This window comes from Vanacampus margaritifer, chromosome 8 (genome assembly GCF_051991255.1).
Source record: "Vanacampus margaritifer isolate UIUO_Vmar chromosome 8, RoL_Vmar_1.0, whole genome shotgun sequence".
Lineage (NCBI taxonomy): Eukaryota > Metazoa > Chordata > Actinopteri > Syngnathiformes > Syngnathidae > Vanacampus > Vanacampus margaritifer.
In genome coordinates this window covers 12,793,223-12,811,691 of record NC_135439.1, presented here as the reverse complement: position 1 = coordinate 12,811,691, position 18,469 = coordinate 12,793,223, and the positions used below count along the sequence as shown (strand labels likewise).

Here is an 18,469-nt window from a genome sequence, read left to right as displayed (position 1 = left end):
AGTTCTGTGAAAAGTGTAGTCGAGCACAAAAATGTTCTTTACAATAATATACTATATTTTTTGTGGCCCACTAATTGAAACACAGCATTCTGATTAATTTTGCAATTGTGGAATATGAATTAAGCAACAAAATCCACCTGTTTTTATCCATCTGAGAGGGCGGCCATTTTGACACTTGCTGTCGACTGAAAATGACATCATAGTTGTTCAGGGCTCAGGTTGTGATTTCATGGTTTGTCCAATCATGAAAGACAGTAAAACAAAGGAGTGGTGTTAATTTCAGTAAGTAGTCAAGTTGTGCAAAGAGCCCAATGTATAACCAGGGTTGGGAGGGTTACTTTTAAAATGTAATCCATTACAGTTACAAGTTACCTGCTAAAAAAAATGTAGTTAGTAACGTAATCCAAGTACCATAATATTAATCACCACAATATATATTCTATACAATAGGATAAATAGATAGATAGATAGATAGATAGATAGATAGATAGATAGATAGATAGATAGATAGATAGATAGATAGTCATCAATCCAATGAGGATGACGCTCTGTGGCATCAACTGCAAAATGAGCATTTATCCCAGTCACAAGTTTAGCCGTGTATATGTTGTGTATGATGTTTAAATAGTAAATTGGTGAAGGGAGATTTGTTTGGAAAGTGTAACTCACATTATGGTTGTAGGCTAGCGGGCTAGCTAGCAAGAAGCTACAGCGCATAGCATGCCGCTGGACTCTCAGCTCAAACTTTCGCTCCGAGTGAGTTCCGGTGAATACCAGTCGTCATTTCCGCCTCCCGTCCGTCAAGCTTTTTCAAACTGCCCGCGTGTGGAGGACACGGCTCCTCAGTTCGTTCGTTACCACCTCCTCGACATGTAGCAACGGACCCACTCTCGCGGGCGTTCTCTCTCTCTCTCTCTCTCTCTCTCCCTCTCTCTCTCTCTCTCAGTCTCTCTCTCTCTCTCTCTCTCTCTCTCTCTCTCTCTCTCTCTCTCTCTCTCTCTCTCTCTCTCTCTCTCTCTCTCTCTCTCTCTCTCTCTCTCTCTCTCTCTCTCTCTCTCATTGTAATCCCCATTTTTAATAAATGTACCTGTAACTTGATTACATGTTTTTTTCCTGTAACTGTAATGGAATACAGTTTTTTTTTGCAATCTGATTACGTAACGGCGGTACATGTATTCCGTTAGTCCCCAAGCCTGTGTACAACTCACAGAAACCAATGAATGCCTCAAAAAGGATTTGATTCTGTTACCTGAGGCAACAAAGTAACTCCAGTAATTTTCTGTAGCGATAGTAAGGCGGCGCAGTTCCCAGCATGCTTTGCAGCGCTCCTGGTAAATAGTTGTAAAAAGTTATTGCACTTTATTTGCTTTGTTGCGAGTGTGTTTTTTAATGTCTTTTGATAATGATAGACATAGGAACAAGGAATAGCTCAGATGTTAGACAGTACGGACATATACGCTTGAACGCTGGCTCAAGTGAGGAGTCAAGTGTGTGGACTGACGAGGTGTGAGTTGTGTTTGAATGTGCTGCATCCTGTTACCGCTCAGGGAAATAAAGCGACAGAAGAAGCTCGAAAGAACTACATGTGAGGGTGCTAACGAAGAGATTTTTTGTTCCGTGGGAGAATTCAACTACAAAGTAAAGGTAAGACTATAAAATGTTAATTGTACCTGAAATTAGATAGATTTTTTTTAAATCACAAAAAAGTGTGTAGTAAGTTTGAGGAGTAATGCTTTCTGTGCAGTTTCTTCTTTCAAGGTTACCATTACTGAGACCTCGACTTTTGATGCATATTTTCCTTGAACTTAATTATGGTTAAAAATTAATCGCCTGTTGCCCGTAATTTTTAATAATCTTTTCTTTTTTTTAAAGAAAGGAAAAGTTTATTAAAAATAAAAAATAAAATTACTTTTTTTTAGTTAATAAAAAAAAGAAGAAAAGATTATTAAAAATTATTTTTTTCGTAATTAATCGCATGACTTCAATAGTTAACTCACGATTAATCACAAATTCTATATCTGTTCTAAATGTACAATAATTATTATTTTTTCTTTTAGGTTTTCATACTCTTGTTAACAAAAGTGGAAAAAATGTTAAACTAATATAAATAATTCAATTTTTTTTTTTTACGTCTATAGCCGTCAATGGCAGTGAATGAGTTAACCATCATAAATTGACATTTAATGCACTTGGCTTTTTTAACGTAGCAATGATCACTTGATTCCGCACCTAATTCAATAGCCAAGGATCATTTTGTGCTTTGGAAAGCGTCTAATGTGATTTTGGTCTTGGAGCCTACGTGTTTATGAGAGGATACCTGAATGTGGTACGAACCCTGGTCACTGTAGTTATTTGGTAAAACACTTAAAAGTGAAATTTACATGATCATGAGGATAGATTAACCTCTACATCCGTTACTTTGAAACTAAGAGGACATGATTATGCAACCTTGCTCTTTTTCTGATGGTGACATGTCAGAATGCGGAAAAACCCTACCTCGATTACATCATGCCAAGGCCACTGTAGCAACACGCAAAACATGCATAAATTGAAATGTGACTGGAAGCTAAACAGACAGCGAGTCGGTGCACAGAAAGCTCTCCGACGACTTTCCAGACAACCTACAGAAATATTTCACCTTTGAGGTAAGAAAATGCTTGAAAATCGCTTTCTGCGCAGATGTTGTTTTAGCTCTTATTGTAGTTTTGTACAGGTATTCTGTGTAATGGGTTGCCACCTTACTTAAGAATCTGATGGTTGATATGACACAATTTAAAATATTACCGTGTATATAGTATTTATATTAAATCGACGACATAAGATTGTGTATCAGTGCTTCAAATAAAACTCAGCATTGTTTGTTCGTTTGATTTGCAGACAGGCAATGAACACATCTCCCGAGCATCAATGTTTGGATCATCAAAATGAAAAGCAAATAATAGCTCACACAGGGAAGCATCGCAAAACCTTATGCTTATTGTACTATTACCAACACCCAACAAAATATGTATTTATTTAAGTATTTGGCAAATTACGTATTTGTCATGGTTAATTAACTGCTATTTTTAGGCCATGCTGTCATGCAAATGTGTTCCTCTTTTGGTAGAGGAAGAATGATTTTTGTACAAAATAACTGTAGAGGAAGAAGTTAACTTCTCAAAATTAAGACTCAGTAGAGAATGTGCATGAAATGAACTACTGGACCACAAAAAAAAAATACTATTAAGAATCTGCTATCTGTAAAATGTGTAACCAGTGATTCCTAATCAGCAACGTACCTCAAGATATCATCAGGTGTGCGGCTGCGCCACTGGAACTTAAATCATTTCACTTAATTGGTTCACATTTGTTCATCTATCTTTGCCAGTGACATGAAGAAAAAAAAAATATTTACAATATTATTTTCTATGTTGCCCCACTAGTTTAAACATGGTATTCTGATTAATATTGTGTTTGTGGAACATGAATTAACGAGCAAAATCCGCCCTTAATACCCATCTCAGGGGTGGCCATTTTGTCACTTGCTGTCGACTGAAAATGACTTCATAGTCGCTGAGAGCTCAGGTAACGACCAATAAGGGCTCAGCTTGCCAGTGTCACATGACCAAACTCAGAAAATAGCTGAGCCATGATTAGTCGTTACCTGAATTCTGAGCGACTGTGATGACATTTTCAGACATTTCAGTCGACAGCAAGTGACAAAATGGCCGCCCCCCGAGTTGGATTAAAAACAGGTGGATTTTGCTGCTTAATTCATATTCCACAAACACAATATTAATTAGTGCCACATTTGGACTACTTTTTTGGGTTGACTAGACTCTAGTGAGAATTTCACTTTCCGTGACATTACAAAAACTGATAGCGACCAATCATTTGACAGAATGTTGCTGAATGTCACCAACCAAACAGAAGACGCCTTCTCCTGCTACAGCGCTTCAGTCGAAGGCTACCGCTACTTCGCTGTGCTGTGGGGATGCGCCGTCACCTTCACTGGCACGGTGGGGAACCTGATGACGGTTTTAGCTTTTGCCTTGGACTCCCAACTTCGGACCCGCTTCAATGTGCTCATCGTCAACCTGGCTCTGGCTGACCTCCTCTACTGCACCATCCTGCAGCCAATCTCCGTTGATTCCTATCTGCACCTCAGATGGCGCAGCGGCGAGGTGTTGTGCAGCGCTTTCGGCCTGCTTCTCTTCCTGTCCAACTCGGTCTCCATTATCACCCTCTGCCTGGTGGCGATTAGTCGATACCTGCTGGTTGCAAAAAGGGCCCTGTTTGAACGCCTTTCTTCCAACTGGGGGCTGTTTTCCCTCCTGCTGGCGTCGTGGGCGCTAGGCCTGGTCAGCTTCCTTCCGCTCTGGTCGGTTTTTGTGTTTGTGCCTCAGGTGTGCACGTGCAGCTTCCATCGAACCGAGGGTCGCCCCTACACCACCATCCTGCTCTTTTTCTACTTCTTCGTGGGACTGGCCTGCGTCGGCACCTTCTACTTTCTCATTTACCGTCGCGTCCGGGTTGCGTCGAAGGCCCTGCTACGCTACAGGTTCAGCCGGCGGTCGTCCAAGAAGAAGCCGGCACCTTCAGCGCCAGGCACCGATGACAGTGGCATGGAGAGCGGGATGGCCACTGTGAGCAGTGAGCTTAGCGTGCAGAGTAAGGAGGACTACAACGGTGACACGGCATCCCCCAAAACACAGGACGAGCCAGCGAATCAATTGGGAGAAAGCAAGCCCAAATCTGCTATCGCACCTGCGCCCGCCACTGCGGAATCTCACCCAGCAGCCTCAGGGGAAGATGCAGAATTCAAGCGTGTGACGCGCATGTGTTTTGCAGTTTTCTTGTGTTTTGTATGTTGCTTTGTCCCCTTCCTGATACTCAACATTGTGGATAAGGGAGGCCGAGCCCCGCAGGTACTGCACATGTTCTGTGCAAACCTCACCTGGCTCAACAGCTGCATCAACCCGGTGCTCTACGCCGTCATGAACAGACAATTCCGAAAGGGATATCAATCGCTGCTCACAAGGGCAGTGAGGCCATTTACATGCATCTGGATTAAGAGGGCCTAAAATCCCTCAATGTAAAAACTTACTGTCATTTGAATGTGAGCACTTGCAGAGACTTATAGAAGTATATTGAGATCGGTTTATTGTTAAATTATTGTTGGTAGCAACAGCAAAAAAGAGGCAGCTTTATGTGTCCCTAAAATTATTTTTGACTCTGATTTTAAAAATGTATTTTTACTTTTTTGTATATATATATATATATATATATATATATATATATATATATATATATATATATATATAAATTGTTCAAAATTTGGTGCCAAGTGTAATTAATGAGAAATAATATAATAAAAATATAATATTTCGCATGATCAGTGTTATCATTATTAACAAAACATAAAAAAAACGTATCAGAAAAATTCCAGGACTTGTGTCACAGGGACTTGTAGATTGTTTGCATTTAAAATCTCTCTTGTAAAAGATAGATTTCAAATTGTGACACAAGTTGAGAACTTTTCTGACAAACCTCACATAATTAAAGGTAATTTAAGCCAATTCAGAAGTTACTTCAAATCCGTCCCTTCTCATTAATCATTACCCAAGAGTTCTTAGTTTCAAAAAGGTTGATGTTCCCTTTTGTGAAGAAATTTAACAGAATAATTATCCTATACTCCATGTTTTTTATTTATTGGTCAAGCCAGATTCAAGTTTACTGTGAGATGATTGCTTTGAATGCATATGACCTTTTTCAGGATGTAACAAATTCTTACTTTGTAATTGACATGTTGCAGAATCAGCAGGAATTTCCCGTTGGGTGTAAGACGAACATTTGGTACTGCAAAATGAGGAACTTGTGATTCACTTTGAAACCATCAAGATGAGTTCAACTGTAGTTCCTTCTCATGAGTGACAATTATGTACCAGGGCAAGTTGTTTATGACGATAACGGCAATGAAAGTTAAGATGTTGTTCAAGTTCCATTTTTATGTAATTTAAGATCTTGCCTACTCTCTAACAATTGGTGCTGACACATTGTATTTGTGTATTGAATTAAATTTTGTATTTGTTTTTCATAATGTCGTATTACGTGTATTCGGTCGGTGTACTACTCGAACAGAGACGCCATTTCCAAATGTTTCATTTATTTCTTGGAATCTCTGATTTTTCAAACATTAATGAGTTCTTCCATTAACACTAAATAGTGACGGTAGAGGAGAACGGAAGACGAAGTGATGTTTAAACACCTTGGCAGGATGTCTGAACTTTTTATAGACTGGTAGGTACCAAGGGTTCATCTATAAAGACTTCAGAGCCAAAAAAGTGATTAGCGTTGATGGGATACATCAGATCCTCGCCTGGGATTTCGACAGAGTCACACAGCATGGGGTCGAGATCATAATTATCCAGATGAGACTCCAGGGAATCCCCAGTATGCCCTGAAAGCGAGAAATGAAGAGAAATAAACAGAAGAAAGGCAAAGTTATGCTGATGCTGCTGGGAAAAGTGTTAACCTATATGACATTTTATGACTAAAAGAAAAAATAACCACATAACACACGAGTTCCTTATACTGCTTTACACATGACCACAAGTTGTTGCAATTGTGGTCACAAAACGTATTTAAATAAGTACATTAAGCAATGGTTTGAAGCATCAATGGAAGTACAGAAATCTGTGTAACCTACTGTAAATTAACATCTAGTTTGAAAATCAATGACTCGTTTAAAGCTCTTGTTTAGATTGAAATTGGCCAAATGTCCTGATTTCAGTCTCTAAAAACGAATGCCTGTTGTCCTTCATGAAAACAGCCTGAATGTTGAGTTTAATCAAAATAAGACAAATGCTTTTACATTGAAAAACAATGTGCAACATGTTTCCCTATTTTCTGACATTGATTTTTGGGAAGAAAATAAAGTAATCTATTGTGAAAATAATTGCTATTTTTCATATGAAAAACATATAACAGTTTTTTTTTTTTGGGGGGGGGGGGTCTGCTGAGTTAGATTTTTTTGTTGCTGATTACAAGTAAAATTGGCATGTTGATTTTGAAAGATAAACAAATTGAATTATAAACAATAATACAGTAAACGTTGATGCAAAACCATTTTTATATTATAAAATATATATCATTGTAAAATATATAGTACATATTTTTTTAAAGCACATCAAAAGTACGCCAATTCTCTGTAACTTCCCAAACCCAGGCTGGTCTCTCAGTTAAGATGGATCACTTCAACATACTTCTTTGACACCAACTGCATTTTACACAGAGCTATAGCGGCATCATGTGGCATTTCCGAATGCGCACAAACTCCACAAATAAGTGAATCTTTCAGTATATAGTTCCAGGAAGAAAATAAAAAAATCTGGAATCTGAAGTGAATTTGTGAACAGTAAACTGCAGATACGCAGGGGATTACTGCAGTTATGACTGCAAAGCGTGCAATCACTCACCAACAGCCGATCCACATTGGTCACTCGTTGGCTGCGGGACTTCATCCTCTGTCACGTCTGAAGCGGTGGGTGACACAACTTCCAGTGTGTCCCTACATGTCATTGTGTCAATACATATTGATGGTAAATTTATATTCAGTTATTATAATGAAGTGCTGCCACCATGAGTGAAAATGCTTTTATTGTCTTTATAGATTCTTTCTTTTCTCCAATATGCTCTGTCTATGGGACAACGTTTGAAGTGAGAAACAAATCTCTTCCCATCTAATCTGAACCTTAACACAGTGCCAGAGCACAGAAGCTACTTTCCCCAAATCCGTTTGTATCTGTGGTGACTCTGTGTCAGTCACCATCTTTAAGTATGTGACTGTAATTGCATGAGGAAGAACTTAATATAAATACTGTAAATGTATGTGGTGCAATGCTGCCCCTTGTTGGTTCAACCTGTAAATTCAGCAGAAAAAAGTAAATAGGATTAAACTTACCCTTTCAACGCAAACACTAGCCGGGTTTTGATGTACTTGAGGTAAGGAGAGTCAACTAAAAAAAAAAAAAGGTTAGAAGGTTATAGACTATTGTAAAGTCTGACTACAAATCATCGTTACAAGAAAATGTACTGTTAAAACCGTTTTTCTTACTTCCACTCTTATCAGCATAGTATTTTCCAAAAGCCTCATCTTTGGGAATGTTGGGATATAAATAAAGCAAAGGATTTTGTGGAACCTCTTTTAAGATGAGGAAATGCCTGATGATTTCATGGAAGGGAATCTGGGAGAGGTCAGTTTTGGTGAACGGCTGGACTGTCCTCACTACCGGCTCACCTATCGATGGCGAATGGGCAAACGTTAGTCTGCCATAGCAACAGTATAAACCATTCTTTTCAAATGAACCATGCTCACCAGTTGCATCATTTTCCACCCAGGAGAATGTGATCCCTCCAATGAAACTTTCGCTAAAACGTATCAAGAAGGTGCCCTTCTGTTTTTTCTTCAAGAGGGTCTTCTCTTTGCATTTGGTCACAAAGCCCATGATGAGCCTGCGATACACAAGAGGGGAAACTAATTGGAAAAAAAAAAAATGAAAGGCTCAAATTTGAATCAAGCCTGCGTGTTTAAATACGTACTCATCCCTCCACAAATCTTCAAGATACGTTTTCACCATCACCACAATGCTGTCAAACCACACCCAGAATGTATCAGGACTGTTTTCCTATAACAGGACAGACCAGAGAATGCAACACGTTGATTCAGGTGCAACGACGGTCAGAAAAGGAGATTGGTTGTCAATTAACTAATATGCCAGGGAATAGAAATGAGAAAATAGAAGAATAGAAAATTACTATTAATTTCATGCAAATTTAAGGGGAAATGCTATATTAGGATATATCTTTATAATTATGTCATGGGGGGTTAATGGCATCGCTACTTGGTATCAGTATCACAGGCCAAACTAGAGTTGAGTACTTAATACTGGTATCAGTCTGAAAAAAGCGGCATCTAACATCCCTAATTTATAGTCTTATTTACAAATATGGAGTTAAAATTCTTACCTTTGAAAATTTGGACCAAGCCACACTACAGATGTCATAGCTTTGTTGCTTTCCTGGATGGACCAAAAATAATAATAATCAAGTGCAAGAAATCTTTTCTATCTATCAATAGTATATATTATAAGTCAATGTGTCTATCAACAGACTTATAAACTATGTGATCTTAAAAATAGGTATAAAATGAACATGAACGTGAAATGTTCCTAACCTTGTCTGATTTTCATCTCTTAACAGTAGAAACAAATTAAAGCTATGCAAAATCTTGTGAGGGAATCACATGTCATATCGCAAGACGGTAACTCTTCAACTTACCAAAAAGTCTGTATGCGATCATTTCCAGCTGAGCATCATTCAATCCACGTTTGGTGGCTGAGAGAAACTGCCAACTAAGCATTTCTCCAAACTGTGGCCAAGTGGCTACTGGAGATTCAGCGAAGAACATCACATTCTGTGGGATTTTTTTTTTTAAAGATAATTTTGGTGGTAGCTTGGAACAGTTTACAATATGCTTGTTTGGCATGTCTCACTTTAGTGTCCTGGCTGACCATGTTGAACCACAGCACAGATGCCCTAGCACTCTGCTGTTGACTGGAGTTGGAGATAACAATCACTGGTAGTGAGGTGGCCTAGGTAGGGTGCAAGGAATTCACTTTTTACTTCAACATGCGGAACCCATTCCCTCACTACATGGTTTCAGGTGAATATTTTTTCTATATGGAATAAAGACACTTTACCCGCAACTCAACCGACATTCCTTTCAGCTCAAATAAGGTGTCGAAGCAGATGATGTGCAGCTCCTCTGTCACACTCAGAGAAATCTGTCATCAACATACAACACACCGCGCACGGTTAGAAACTCGTATTAAATGATAGCTACAGTATATACGTGTTCCCCATGTTAATTAAGCAGGTCAACTCACATCATAGGCTCCTTTGCCACCACCTCCTGACTTCTGCTCCTTCAAAATCTACAGAGAAACAAATGCATTGTGCAATGGTTGGACAATTGACAATGACTTCTTATGTTATAATACTAAAAAAACAAAACAGCATTTGATTATTTTCCCCATAGTCACTCAACAAATTGTAGTCAAATCCCTCATTTTGAATCAAGGTCACTCACGAGATGCCTGAAGTCTGCCACCATGCCGCCACTCTGGCTCTCTGACATGGTCAAGGCTTTGTTTGTCGTGCCGAGGACATTGAAATGACGATATCTGCAAGCATGACAGCATGACAATATAAACGCGCTAGAAACAATTCACGATGTAATACCACGTCATTTTGAGGCAAAGAATGATAGAAAAATGTTTACCCTTTTATCTGCGGGGCCTCCCTGATTAAAAAAAAATAAATAAATAGAGGAGAGACAAAAAAAGCATTAAACACACAAGAGCAACCAAACATCAATAGAAGTCCGCGCTGAGAAAAGAGGAACTATTTTACCGGTCCATGGATATGTTGACTTTCATGGATTGATTCAGCTCAGGAAACTTGACGAGCAGTCTGGAAGATTTTAGAAATTTTACAGTGTTGAAAAACACGCAAAACTGCAACATTTAGTTAAGGTTTTTTGCCACTAGAAAATTCTCTTTGAGTATTACACATTATAACTCTGAAGTAAATGTGCTGCTTATGTTTATGTAATTTTGTAATCTTCCCTATGGAGCAGTTCATTAAACACAAAAAAGTTGGGCTTGACTTGCAAATAAGGTCCATAAAGGTCCTTATTAGGGGTGTGCCAAAAAATCGATTCTCATAAGAATAGCGATTCTCATTTAGTACGATTCAGAATAGATTTTATTTAAATTATTTTTTACTGTCTTCCCTTTGTTTGTGTGTGCCTTTATTGGGAGCGCTGTTCATGTTGTATCCGGTTTGGCCACTGAGGGGCAGTGTGGTTCCATGCGGTCTAATACACTGTTAAGTTGTAGCCACATTAGAGAGCAGAAGGAAAAAGTCACGATTAAGTTATTCCAATAGAAGTAGTTTTTTTGCAGTGTGGAGCCGTTCTTTTGAGTGATAAAAAGTGCCGCGGGTAGCACGCTAATTAGCATTAGCGAGTCAGACTGAAGTAGATCATTACAATTCTTTGCACATCTATAGATTGAAGCAAAAATCATTTTCAATCAAATCATTTTGAACCAAAAATCGTTCTCAATCGAAAATCAATTCTGAATCGAATCGCAGACCCAAATCAAATCGTGAGACATTCAAAGATTGCCACCCCTAGTCCTTATACATGCACACACAGTTTTAAATAACTTAGCATTTACTAGAATTGGAAACTGACCTGGTCCGAACACAGAACTGTACACTCGTGTGGCAAACCAGAGGCAGCACTCACCTGGTTTTAACAAAGAACTGCACACCTGTGCGGAGAACCAGCGGACCTTTCCCCTGAGGCATGGATGGCTGAGTCTCAACCACAAAGGAGCTTAAAGAAATAACAACAATGACAATAATATGAGCATTTTAAAGGTGAAGTCAACCCCAAATAAATCTTTACAATATGTTCTTTGTAGCCCCACTAGTCTAAACATGGGCAAAGAAGCAAAACCTGTTTATAGCCATCTCGGGGGTGGCCATTTTGTTACTTGCTGTTGACAGCAGTAACATGTTGTATGCCCACCCACTAGTCTAAATACAGCATTCTGACTAGTATTTATTTTGTTGAATATGAATTAAGCAGCAACATTTTTACCAATCTCAGGGTGCGGCCATTTTATCACTTGCTGTCACCTGAAAAATCACATCACAGTTGCTCAGGGCTCACTCAAGTAACGACCAATCACGGCTCAGCTTACGAACGTCACATAGCCAAACTCAGAAAACAGGTGAACCGTGATTGGTCGTTATCTAAGACCTAACTGTGATGTCATTTTCAATTGACAGCAAGTGACAAAATGGCCGCCACCTGAGATGGATAAAAACGGGTGGATTTTGCAGATTAATTCATATTCCACAAACACAATACTAATCAGAATGCCGTGTTTAGACTAGTAGGTTCGCATGCAACATATATTGTAAATAAGATATTGGGGTTGACCTTTGGAGCAAATCTCCCAGGAGTTTTTCAGTCCTCCTTTGCAGAAAAGGTTTATGGGCCTTCACAGGGTCCTTGTCATAGATGATCTTTCCAGCCAGCTCCTCCAGCTTACTGAGGAATTCACGCACTTGGAAAAGAAATCCTGCAACACCGGTAAACCTACAAGGGAAAGAGAATGAAACAACCAAATGTGCTCTGTGAGTTTGTATCTATCGAGTTCATTTTTAGCTAGAGCACTTCCTCAACTGAGATGACCATTAATATAAAGTGTGACACCTTTGCGGGAATATTTAACTTGCATCCATGCCAATGCAAAGTCTGGTCACAAGATTAAAATAAACTACATTTTCAGATTTAAATTGACATATTTTAAATAAATCTGATGTGCATCCGCACCATGCAACGTACCATTTTTCAAGCTGATCCAGACAAACTTCGCCTGGAGCTCCGATGCAGCTTTTTTGCTGCCTCCTCTGCCATTGCACCATTTGTTTGTTCACCAAGAAATCTATCAGGTCCTCAGCTCTGTCCAGTATCTTATTAAGGCCAATCAGCGTGTCCTAGATCCAAAATGCAAACATGAGAAAGGAAATAATACGACCAGGAGACACCGATATGGTTTCACGGATCCATCGTCTCAAACCTTTCTGCATTTGTTGAGTTTGTTTATTAGTAACTGAAATGTCGCTTCTTGTGGGTTTGCAGAGTTGTCTGTTGCCGTAGCTGAGGCTTTTCCACGGTGGGATTGCACAGTTTCCACATAAGACAAACAAAAAACACAAGAACATAAGAAAAAACTTTCAAATATACGGTAATAAAGAATCGCTCTTTGCTTACCTTCCATCAAGTATGTTTGGTATTTAAAATCAAACTCATCATGCTGCTCCTCCAGACAAATCATTGTACGTTCCATACACTGTAAGCCCCACGCATAAAATAACAAAACTAAAAGACACGTCAAATATTTCACAACGCTAAATCAACGATATCTCCACCTGCACTTCATTTCTAAGGCTGGCCATTCTCTGGTCAAGGTCGCTCTGAGTGCTGGTCTCAAAATCTCCTTGTTCTACTTGCAAAACCCGCACCTGATAAGACACAAAGCAGGAAAAGGAGGAAGAGGAGATGATTTATGTAAAGTCCACCTAATAGTGGTAGAAGACAAAGGAGAACAACTTAAGAAAATACTCATACATCGACTGTATTCAAGTAGAATGGAGTCAAATGTAGCAAAGGTTGTTTTGATTTGGTGTTCAACCAAAACGTGGAGGTCAAAACACCGTCATGTGAGAAGGAACTAAATCAAGGCTTCGGCTCAGTGTTTCTCAAAAGGACTAAAAATATGCAAGCCTCTCAGAGTAGCAAATCAAAAAGGCAATCAAAATATATGTGCGGAACATACTGATCGATCCTTAATTCCATTGGGGAATTATGTCAAACCCACCACATTATTAACTAAATAAATATATATATTTTTTTTATTACAAACCCTAGGTAGCAGTAAACATCTATACAATGTAACAATTTTTTGTTTTTTCCTTGAAACCATGCATAATCGATTATGTATGTTTTCTTTTTTCAATAATTTGTAATTCTCGAGAAATTACGGTATAATGCACCTTATGGCCAGTGACTAATAGAAGAATTGAAACTTCCTGATGAGCTGGAAAGCTAAACTCAACTACTGAATGCCAACATAAAAGAGAGAGAGAGAGAAAAAAAAGGAACAGGTTGCTCATTCACTGAGTGAAATCAAGATTAAAACTACAATGAATAATTAATTTAATTAATTAATCATTCTTAAAATAGAAAAGCTAACATAGATTTAGAGGTAAAGTAATAATTTCATAATTTACTTAAAGACAGTAATTTAACATTACTACAAAAAAATAATACCAATTCCACCCCACCCGTCCGTCTTCTTCTGGCTGATTAGTAGCTGCTAGCACTCTGTGGAGGCAGCTGTTATCTTTTTTTTTTTTCTCTCTCTCTTTTTAAATTACCGGAGGATTAAGCTAGGGGACTTATATTAGCATAAGAATAATGGCAGTAATGCCTGGTTGAACGTATGTATTTTACTTTCAATGAACATTTTGAGTCGTAGTGTTGTAGTCAAGACCAAACCAACCGAGACCAAGACATTATCGTAACCAGAAAGTATCGAGACCGAGACAAGACCAAGACTTTTGGCAGCTGTCATCTTATTGATGAAACCCCCAAAATAACTTTGTATACGTGTCAAAACTGTAGGTAAAATGGGAGAAAATGAGATAAAGATGTTGTAACTTTTGGATTACTTTCTTATTTTAGATTTTAAATTGGCTGACTTGTTATCTTGTAAATAAACATAATGCTACTAGATTCCTTTTGTACGAATATGTAAACAGCCAGTGGAGTGGGGCGCTATAAGACAGTTAAAATCTCGCCACATTGGGCATGGCCAACTCTGTGATATATTACCTTTTGTTTTCCTCACAATGTGTTCACCGGACTAGGCTCGGTAGCCATGATTTTTGCCACAAAAATACACTTGCTCCAACCTGCTCAGCCAGTTCTGCAGTCTGCAAGATCTCTTTTTCTTTATCCAGAAACCAATAGACTGTGTTTGCCAAGGCACAAGGGTCCCCCTGGTATCTCTGTGAAAAATTGCACATATCAGAAACAATGTAAAGAAATTATCATTATCATTGCTAATTATTGAAAAGGCTGGAAAATTATCATTTTCAGTCTGGACACAAAAACAGAACATCATATCATTAGGTCATAGTGGAAATGTGTTGTTCTAAGATATTATTGTCAATACTGCATTTTCGTAACACAATTAATTTGGGCATAATTTTCCAAACATTCAGTGCAGACCTGAAAGTTTTGCTTGTAGCGTCGAATGTTGTGCTGCCTTAAGAAGGAATCCTCTTGTACAAAACGACTGTACTGGATATCTAGGTTCTCTAACAGGACCTGGAACAACACCACGGCCAAGTCGTGGTCGTTCGCTGCTCGCTGCCTAGATAGGAGCACACATGATAACAAAACATTGTATACTGTTATCATTATTAACATTTTTAATTCTTTATTTCATATTTTAACCATGTTGAAATGTTTTATAGATGTGTAGAGCAGGTGAAATAATGTTGAACTCAATATAAGACGACCTTAAACCTATCTGGTACCTTGTTTTTGTCTAAAAATTCTTTCTCAGTGTCCAGCGTGAGAACATATTCTGCCTGAGAGAGCACACACACACACGCAGAGTGCTAACCACTATATGATCACGACCATGTCAAGTTCAATCTGTTGACTGAGATTTTGTTTTGGGAAAAAGTATGAACTGGTACACTGAAGAATATGATGTGTCTAAAAGATGAACACAGGTGCGAACTGTGTACTGAGATTTTGTTTTATGTAACATTGTGAGAACCAATCTGTTTTTATTATTCATGGGAGGAGAAAAAGGCGTTCTTCTACAGACTTGGATTCTATAAGAGCTCTCTCTTGCAAGGGATGGGGCACACGCACTCTTTGGATTGACACGACACAATTTACGTGATATTCATATGTGTGTGACCAGAGATCTCTGTAATAAATCATCCTTGCAAGGAACCCTGTTCACGGAAATCTCATCATTTGATTTATTGAACACGCAAAAGTTTAAAATCTTTTAAGATGCTCTTCAATAATAAGCAGGGTGAATTCAATGTTTACAAGTGTCTAAAGAGACCAAGTAAATGCATCATTTGTATTTTCACTCATGGATGCAGATTCGTCTACAAGATGACCCAAGGGGGAAGGTTTGCATCATCTAGTAGGTCCTATGCGGGATTGGTGTGATCATTGCATGTGTTTTTTTTTTTAGAACGGCACACACATTTTCTCCTGTGAGCCTGCCTTCCCTTGACTTACTGTATTTAATATTAGTATACCATGTGTTTTGTTTAAAGTAATCCAAGCTTACCACTCCTGTGATTCTATCCATACAGACAGGTAATGGCGGACATCCATGGGGAGAAGATCCCTGTCATACAGGTCGTAAATCTGTTGAGTGAATGCAGCAGGCAGCTTCATCAGCCTCTCCCACTGAGACATCCTGCGGGCAGGAGAAAAGTGATAAGGGTTGATAATTAAGGCGCCCTCAGAAATTACTGTAGTATTTTCAATTTGTGGTCAGGTCTAAAAACACACATAACGTCCAAAAATATTAATACGATAGTGGTGAATCATGCGTTTATTACTTGGGTTTTCAGTGGAGATTTACCCAACGTAATGCACCTTTACGCACTATTTCTTCAAAACGCAATGAAACAGCAGGCAACTACGTCATCTGGGGCAGTTCAGAACCAAGATGTATCTAATAACATATAAACCCTGTTGATTAGTAAACATAGCCTATTAATGTGTGCAGCACGCTACAGACTTGTTCTGTTAGTTATTATATAGTCATATTGGATAGCTCTGACCTACCTACCAGAAACCGAAAAATGCTGACCTTTTTGTTGATAAAACTGATAAATGACAACAATGATGATTACCTGAAACCCTCAAAAGTCTGAGGCAGCAGCTAAACGGTGAAAGCGCAAACTTGGTCGCCTAAACAAAACAAGTCCATACCTTGCTTCATGAGATGATGGCAACAGGTTATCGCGACAATGGTGTATTTAATATTCAATTCTTCGCCGTAATAAGCAGCCTGAAAGCGACCAATGGTTTGCATTAAGTGAGAACATAACGTAGGCGTGTCAATGTTATGTATAGTATTTCCTTGGGTCTCGTTTTCGTCGAATTGGTTCCTCCCACATCTCTGAAAATCGAAGAAGCCATTTTGGTTCCGAAATATTAAACTAAAGCGCCAGTAGGAGCCACAATGGACTCCTGCGATTGTACAGTTTCCGTCACCGAGGCAAATCAAAGAGCTGATTGGTGGAGTCGCAATCAAGCAGCGTTTGCAGTTGGTCGACCAGTGCGTCAATCAAAAGTGTGACGTAGAGAATCGAAACTTAACTCGGATTGAATATTTCCGAGGAAATTGGTAATGAAAGTGTCACCGCGAGAAATCCCGCTATTATGGAAATTAAATTTACCACACATCGACACCCACCTATTAACGATTTGTTTGACCACATGTGGGGGGGACTTCACCATCAGCGGTTTTAAACCACGGATGGTACGAGTCGTACAACTGACATTTCAGGTAAACAGAAAGTGGTTGGACGGTTGAATAATTTCAACGCCTTTACTGTAGTTGATAAGAAATGTAATCAGCATTAATAATTAAATTATTTTATATGCAGAGAGAGAGAGAGAGAGAGAGAGAGAGAGAGAGAGAGGGAGAGAGAGAGAACGTAACTTTGAACAAAAATTGATTGGTAAACAAACATCTGAGAAATTTAATCAACATTGATAATTGAATTATTTTATATACAGAGAGAGAGAGAGAGAGAGAGAACGTAACTTTGAACAAAAATTGATTGGTAAACAAACATCTGGGAAATTTAATCAACATTAATAATTTAATTATTTTATATACAGAGAGAGAGAGAGAGAGAGATCGTAATAAACAAAAATAAATTAAAAAAAAAATCTGGGGTGAAAAAATTATATTTTCGCAAATTTTTGAATGTAAAACAATTATCTGATTTTACACTTCTTGCTGCTGCTGCTGTTATTAGTGTTAGTTAACCCCTTCAGACCCATATATGGTCCCAGTGGATATGACATATTCGCATGTCTAAACCAATAAAACGCAAAATTTGGATGACGTCAACACCTCTATTTCATGATTGGATCTTACATAAGCGATCACAATCGCAAATTGATTTGCATGATGTTGATGTTAAAAATGTTGCATATAAGCGTATAGGTTTACAACATGTTACAGTCATATTATCCTGGCATCCACTATAACAACTAAAAACATGAGATAACCCCCCCAAAAAACATTTCCATGTTGCTCTTATGTGGGAAAAGAGTCAAAATCAGCCAAAATAAATACATTTTGCCCAGCAGAATAAATGAGGGTCACCAAACCAAGACTCTATTGCAGGTATGGCACCTACACGTGGGCTAAAGGGTGCTCGAGCCCCACCAGAAATCTGTGTAGTCCAAGTTAGGCCCCTTCAGGATTTTATTTAATATTCAGTATATTTTATATTATTTATATTATTATTATTATTATTATTATATTTTAAAATTATTTTCCTATGTATCGGTCAAGCTCCCCTTTAGCTTTGCCAGTGAAAAAAAATCCTGGACCTGTGCCTACGCCTGCAGCAGTCGCCTATTGTGTATTCAATTCCATTATGTTTTGTTTGTAAATTTATAAATAACAAGACACATACACATACATTAGTATTATCTAAAATGCTTTCTGCATTTATTTGTTTTCATTCCGTTCATTCATGAGATTCATTATTTGTATTT

At 38.4% G+C, this 18,469-nt stretch overlaps 2 protein-coding genes across 5 annotated transcripts; one reads left to right on the top strand and one right to left on the bottom strand.

Moving 5' to 3' along the window:
* Nucleotides 1-2,112: 2,112 nt before the first annotated feature.
* gpr84 (G protein-coupled receptor 84) lies at nucleotides 2,113-6,452 on the top strand. Of its 2 annotated transcripts, none has more exons than XM_077573180.1 (2): nucleotides 2,113-2,645; nucleotides 3,910-6,452. In XM_077573180.1, the coding sequence occupies exon 2, from the start codon at nucleotides 4,011-4,013 to the stop codon at nucleotides 5,061-5,063; it is 1,053 nt and encodes a 350-aa protein (XP_077429306.1). In that variant the 5' UTR covers nucleotides 2,113-2,645; nucleotides 3,910-4,010; the 3' UTR covers nucleotides 5,064-6,452. The 2 variants fall into 2 exon arrangements, with proteins under 2 accessions (XP_077429306.1, XP_077429305.1); XM_077573179.1 differs by having other exon boundaries at nucleotides 3,881-6,452.
* On the bottom strand, nucleotides 6,129-16,848 carry stat2 (signal transducer and activator of transcription 2). Of its 3 annotated transcripts, XM_077573178.1 has the most exons (24): nucleotides 16,661-16,846; nucleotides 16,008-16,139; nucleotides 14,915-15,059; nucleotides 14,596-14,691; nucleotides 13,051-13,143; nucleotides 12,893-12,971; nucleotides 12,699-12,784; nucleotides 12,464-12,615; nucleotides 12,056-12,214; nucleotides 11,354-11,443; nucleotides 10,453-10,512; nucleotides 10,322-10,342; nucleotides 10,130-10,223; nucleotides 9,927-9,974; nucleotides 9,741-9,824; nucleotides 9,534-9,632; nucleotides 9,319-9,454; nucleotides 9,007-9,059; nucleotides 8,581-8,666; nucleotides 8,357-8,493; nucleotides 8,096-8,278; nucleotides 7,943-7,997; nucleotides 7,458-7,549; nucleotides 6,129-6,439 (listed from the first exon to the last, which is right to left on the bottom strand). In XM_077573178.1, exons 2-24 carry the CDS (start codon nucleotides 16,136-16,138, stop codon nucleotides 6,270-6,272), a joined length of 2,349 nt encoding a protein of 782 aa, XP_077429304.1. In that variant the 5' UTR covers nucleotide 16,139; nucleotides 16,661-16,846; the 3' UTR covers nucleotides 6,129-6,269. The 3 variants fall into 3 exon arrangements, with proteins under 3 accessions (XP_077429304.1, XP_077429303.1, XP_077429302.1); XM_077573177.1 differs by having other exon boundaries at nucleotides 12,699-12,971; nucleotides 16,582-16,848; XM_077573176.1 differs by having other exon boundaries at nucleotides 12,699-12,971; nucleotides 16,661-16,847.
* Between the last annotated feature and the right edge of the window lie 1,621 nt (nucleotides 16,849-18,469).

Excerpts from the sequence above, each read along its gene's own strand:
- gpr84 (XM_077573179.1), top strand. The coding sequence starts at position 3,882 with ATGTTGCTGAATGTCACCAACCAAACAGAAGACGCCTTCTCCTGCTAC.
- stat2 (XM_077573177.1), bottom strand. The coding sequence starts at position 16,138 with ATGTCTCAGTGGGAGAGGCTGATGAAGCTGCCTGCTGCATTCACTCAA. Across the intron at positions 10,343-10,452 it reads GTCAACATATCCATGGACCG|GGAGGCCCCGCAGATAAAAG; the intron begins GTAAAATAGTTC and ends TTTTTTAATCAG. Across the intron at positions 7,998-8,095 it reads CTATGCTGATAAGAGTGGAA|TTGACTCTCCTTACCTCAAG; the intron begins GTAAGAAAAACG and ends TTTTTTTTTTAG.